The 6000-nt window shown below is 47.1% G+C and overlaps 1 protein-coding gene across 1 annotated transcript in view; it reads left to right on the top strand.

The window, feature by feature from the left end:
• The first annotated feature begins 2353 nt into the window (after positions 1–2353).
• The window catches only part of MORC4 (MORC family CW-type zinc finger 4), a 68798-nt gene continuing 65151 nt past the window's right edge, over positions 2354–6000 (top strand). The window contains exons 1-2 of the mRNA XM_070365431.1: positions 2354–2688; positions 2809–2881. Coding sequence (XP_070221532.1) covers positions 2587–2688; positions 2809–2881 — 175 coding nt within the window. The 5' untranslated portion in view covers positions 2354–2586. The remainder of the gene's footprint in view (positions 2689–2808; positions 2882–6000) is intronic.

The following is a 6000-nucleotide window of genomic DNA, read 5'->3' as shown; positions in this document are numbered from 1 at the left end:
TGGGTCATCCCAGTGCACCAGCCTCGAGCATCCTGTATCATGCATCGAGCCTCGTCTGGCGATTCGTTTCACATATGATATTATACATGTTTCAATGCCATTCTCCCAAATCATCCCCCCTTCCCCTCTCCCACAGAGTCCAAAAGACTGTTCTATACATCGGTGTCTCTTTTGCTGTCTCGCATACAGGGTTATCATTACCATCTCTCTAAATTCCATATATATGCGTTAGTATACTGTATTGCTGTTTTTCTTTCTGGCTTACTTCACTCTGTATAATAGGCTCCAGTTTCATTCACCTCATTAGAACTGATTCAAATGTATTCTTCTTAATGGCTGAGTAATACTACATTGTGTATATGAACCACAGCTTTCTTATCCATTCATCTGCTGATGGACATCTAGGTTGCTTCCATGTCCTGGCTATTATAAACAGTGCTGCGATGAACATTGGGGTACACATAGACATAACAATATTCTGTAGAAATAATTGTACCAGAAATTCATGAGGATGTACAGATCACGGCAAGAAAAAAATTCAAACAACATGAAATATCACAGCTGCGGAGAAGGAAATGGCAACCCACTCCAGTATTCTTGCCTGGGAAATCCCATGGACAGAGAAGCCTGGTGGACTACAGTCCATGGGGTCACAAAGGGTCAGACAGGACTGAGCAAATGAGCACTCACACCCACTATATTCATTACTATAGAACTGGTAACTGGACTAAGAACTCATAAACAGCAGTTTTAAAAGCAGAATATAGAAAACCGTTCTTGCTAACTCCTCAAAAAAAAAAAAAAAGTTGTGTACAAGTTACTTTACCTTTCTATTATATACTTTCTATCATGTGAAAGAAAGAAAACTGTAAACCTATTTTGTATAATTCATTCATTAAGAGCCACGAATATAATATGAATGATTACAATTAAATGTGAAAATATAAAGCACAAAAAAAGAAAAAAAAAGAAATATCACAGCTGCTAAATCACTTCAGTCGTGTCTGACTCTGTGCAACCCCATAGACGGCAGCCCACCAGGCTCCCCCGTCCCTGGGATTCTTCAGGCAAGAACACTGGAGTGGGTTGCCATTTCCTTCTCCAATGCATGAAAGGGAAAAGTGAAAGAGAAGTCGCTCAGTCGTGTCCGACCCTCAGCGACCCCATGGACTGCAGCCTTCCAGGCTCCTCCGTCCATGGGATTTTCTAGGCAAGAGTACTGGAGTGGGGTGCCATTGCCTTCTCCGGAAATATCACAGAGGAATGGTCAAATAATGGTTCATCTGTATTACTGTGAAGATCGCTCAGTCGTGTCTGACTCTTTGCGACCCCATGGACTGTAGCCTACCAGGCTCCTCTGTCCATGGGATTTTCCAGGCAATAGTACTGGAGTGGATTGCCATTTCCTGCTCCAGGGAACTTCCGACCCAAGGATCGAACTCGGGTCTCCCATATTGTAGACAGACGTTTAACCGTCTGAGCCACCAGGGAAGTCCATTATATTTTAAAAAATAAATACAAATGTTTTTTCTATAATCAAATGGTGTATGTTTGTTTAATAGTACAAGTGTAAAAATGCAAGTAAGAAAAAACGGAAAAACTCATAATTCCGGACCTGGAGATAACATCTTGAAATACATCATTTCAGGTGTTTCTCATTGTGGGGTGTGTGTGTGTGTGTGTGTGTGTGTGTGTGTGTGTGTGTGAGAGAGAGAGAGAGAGAGAGACTACATGCATATTTATACATATATGTATGTACTTGCTTTTCCAATAAAAATAGGTATCACGTTACACAATATTCGGTGACCTCCTGTTTCCTTAATTTCCTCATAAATATTTTCCACATGAATAAATTTTCATCTGCAAACACGGTCCTTAAGAACTCCATAGTATTCCGTTTTGTGGATACTGCATAACCTAACCCCCATCTCCTACTTGCGGTATGTAAGTGCATTCCAATTTCTTCTTTCATAAACAGCCTCCCTGCATGCTTGCAAAGATTTGAAGATGATTTGCCAATTGCCTTCTGAAAAGTTCTGGCTGCTTCTGGAGGCATTTGAGGCAAAATAGTCTGAATGCTTTCCCATCACGCGAGCCTGCCTGCTATCTCCCCAGATAGCAAAACTGTAGTTTTCAGAACTTCTAAGACTTGTCTTATCCTGCCCGTTAGTCATGCCTCCGAACTGGGACTCTGTTCCAGAAATCCCTACACCCTCTCCCTCCCCTCGCCTTATTCCTGCCCCTCCCCATGCGCCCGCCCCCTCCCCCCTGCGCTTTCCCGCTCGGCGTCCTGGCCTATGGCAAACGCCAAGAATTAATTAGGGGCGGGGATCAAGGAGCGGCTGTCAGGAGGTCGCCATATTTCTGTACGGCCCCGCTGCCGGCTCGGCAGTCTGCGGGTTGGGAGAGGTGCTGACAGGGCGGGGCCACTGCGCGGCTCTGCCGGCCTCACCCCTCCCGCCCCGGACAGGTGGCTGTAGCGCGCCCCGCCCCCGCCAGCTGCGGGTGGGAGCAAGCGAGAGCCAGTCCCGGACGGCCGGGCGAGTAGTCCGGCAGCGGCAAAAGAGTATCCTGGCGGCCAAAAAAATGCTCCTGTACCGAGGGGCCCCCGCGGGCCCTGGCGCGCCGGGTAGCGCGCTGGCCAGGCCGGGCAGCGGCCCGCAGGCCTTTGGGATCCGCTTGAGCACGGTAGGTCGGGGGCCCGAGGGGGCGGACGCGCGCGCGCGGGCCCCGGGGCTGCGGGGGGCGCGCGGGGAGGGCCCGGCGGGCCGAGGCCTCACTCGGGACGGGACCTTCTCTCCCCCCCAGATGAGCCCTCGCTACCTACAGAGCAACTCCAGCAGCCACACGCGACCCTTCAGTGCCATCGCGGAGCTGCTAGGTGAGTGGCGAGGGCGGGCCTGGCCGCGATCGCCCGAGGCAGAGGTGCCAACGTGGTGCCGGGGACGCGAGAGGAATGTGCAGAGCCGCGCGGGGAGGGCCGGGGCAGGGGTGGGGGCGTCGGGACCGGTCTCGGCTTCGCAGGCGGCGGAGGGGGTCGGCTCCGTCGCCAGGGACGAAGTTCCGCAGATAAAGCTGAGGAAACAAGATGTGACCCAAGAGTTAGTCCCGTGTGGTTTTTCTCTCTGGCCCGTGACGTTCCAGGCGCTTTAGGGTAGCTTAGTTAATAATCAAAAGGAGATGCACACAAATTTCGGGCCCCGAGGCAGCTGGGCTCCACGGGGGCCAGCGACACACGGAGGGCGCCAGGCTAGCAAAGGGGCATGAAGAAAAGTCTGGAAAACGGAGTTCTTTAACTTTTGGGACCAGAGAGTCTGGGAATGATGGGACATCTCTTAAGAGATGACACGAGTGCATTTGGCTCCCTGCGACTGTGGAGCGCTGGGTCCGCGATCCAAGAGCGCCCTCGCACCGCTGGAATGAATAACTGAGCACTTAACCTCTCGCTCCACCGATGTTTGCTTTTAAAGCGTTTTCAGTTGATCCCTTGAAGCCAAGTACACCAGCTTTTGCAGTAGTGTGCTAAATACTGTGTGGAAAGCAAAGAAGAAAAACATTCCTGGACAAAATGGCAGAAGCATACCGAGCACATTGCAAATGTTTCAAAAATTATGGCAAGGTGTTTCTGGGGCAAAGTAGCACAGAACAGAATCTTGAAAATGGTTTCAGAGCTCCCCCAAATGAGCCCCAGGCTCCACTTAAGCAATCGCTGTGGCCCTGCAGTGTGAATTGTCTTGAGCGAGAAGTCAGTGGGCTGCAGGAGAGATACTTGCAAGGGTGATGGGGAACTAGGGTGATTATTTTCACAGTAACACAGAATGCTTACAATATGTATGACTGTTCGTTAGAAGGTGAAGGAGAAAAACTGACATTGCCCCGTTTTGAATCCTAGAGAACAGGGACTGTATTTTTAAGATTTTGCACCATGCCTTGAGGGTAATTCACAGTGGAGTGAGATCTAGGTGCATGTGATTTACAAAAGAGAAAAAGAGGGGAAAGCCACCAATTTACTTAGTGAGAAATGAGAGACAGAAGCTTGTTCCCTCACAGTAGCACTGTGCAGAACCATGTATACCTATGCTGTGCTGTGTACTGAACTTTATGGGTGATTTTTAAAGTGTTTCATTTGTAGTTTTGAATATATATGATTTTTGCCTTAAGCATTAACTAAAAGAACCTAATTCCTGTCTAAGCTGACCCATACAAGTGCAAGTATACAGGTGTATTATATACATACACACACATGCCTGCACACATAGATACCAACACAAATTAAAACCAATCACAACTATCTGTCATATTAATAATAGAGAAAAGGGAGAGCAAAGTGTTAACTAGTAATCTGAAGCTTTCACTTTAGATTTTCCTTCAGTAGTTTTCTTCTCCACTTATGCATTAATTTTCTGGTGAACCATTCATTTGATAAATATTTATTGAGCATTCACTGTGGTAGATACAAAAATGAATACAGCATAGGTTCATCTTCTAGTAGGGGAGAGAAAACATGTACAGAGGTTTATTCTTTGCATAACTGCAAAACAGAAAGTGATATATCGGCAAAGATGGACACATTGGGTACGGTGGGAGTCCAAAGGAAGGAGTGGTGACATCCAGCTTACCAGGAAAAGGAGAGTTAGGAAAGGCTTTGGAGAGGTGACATTTGAGCTGAGATTTGAAGGATTGGGACATGTGGGCATGGGTGTGGGGAGGGAGGGCATTCCAAGCAAAAGGAACAACTGCATCCACAAAGTCATGAAGAATACTGAGTAGCTGAGTTTAATTGGAACATGGATGTCATGAAGAGTTAAAACTATAGGTCCTTAGAGAGTTTACATGGAGCTTTCACAAATATATTTTTAACTGTACCTTTTGGGGTAAATAGCAGCAGCATCACCATTGTCATCATTATTCTCATCTTGTAGATAAGGATACATAGGCTCAGATAATTTAGTTGACTTTTCCATGATTGTGTGTTTATTAAGTGGCAGACCCAGGACTTAAATGCAGGTCTTTTTACCCCTAAGTACTAAGTAGGGAATGAGGTTAGAATGGTGAGCTGTGACCAAAATGAGACCGGGAGGCTCGGGTACTTGGGCTTTTAATCTAAAGTTTTCTGATCAAGGGAATATTGTGGTCAGAGCTGTGCTTAGGGAAAGTTAATCTTGCAACATTGTATAAGATGAATGGGAGCAAAGAGGGACAAGGCTTTGAAGGACTAGGTAGGAGGTTACCACAACAATGCAGATGAGAGGGAACAGACTGTAAACTAAGAAAGTGACAATGGAAATAGAAATATGAAGATGTAAGAGAGACTAGGGGTGTATAGTGTAAGAAAGAGAGAGGGACAAAAAATGACTTTCATATTTCAAACTTGTCATTTGAATGCTGACACTGTGTGTGTGTTTGTGTGTATGAGAGAGAGGAGAGAGGAAGAATAAGCTTGTGTCAGAAGATGATGACCTTAATTTTAGATGAGAGCAGTTTTAGATACTTCCTGGATGTCTGGGAGGGCCACAGCTTGGCCCTGACAACCTTGCAGGAATTGTCATAGGCCATTCACCTGGAACAGGAGGGGATGGGTGGAAGAGCTGTATCAAAACCAGCTATCTCCCACTCGCCATCCTGTCTCTCCAGGGATGCTGTCATGGGACACTTTCTCATTGCCTCCCAGGTCAGAATGAGCTGTGAAGGTTCAGTTATGATTTTTTTTAGACCACGGGTCAGTCACATGGTTAGGGGATAACATAAAGTCCCTGAGACTTGGTTTCTCATGCTGTTACCTACATGGTGGCTGAGGGGAGTTAGAGTCCTCCCACTGAGGGTACCATGGGCTAGGTTAAGAGATTACTTGGGATCTGAGAGCACAGGAGACTGTGTGAGCCAAGTGAGGGGATAAGGACATCCCAGGATTTGGTAGTGTAGCTCTCACCTAAGTGGTGGGCCAAGGGAGTTGAATAGGAGTTCTCTCTACCCTGCCTGGTCATAGGCCAGGTGGGCTGG

Source organism: Bos mutus, chromosome X, assembly GCF_027580195.1.
Source record: "Bos mutus isolate GX-2022 chromosome X, NWIPB_WYAK_1.1, whole genome shotgun sequence".
Classification (NCBI taxonomy): domain Eukaryota; kingdom Metazoa; phylum Chordata; class Mammalia; order Artiodactyla; family Bovidae; genus Bos; species Bos mutus.
This window is presented reverse-complemented; position numbering and strand designations above follow the sequence as displayed.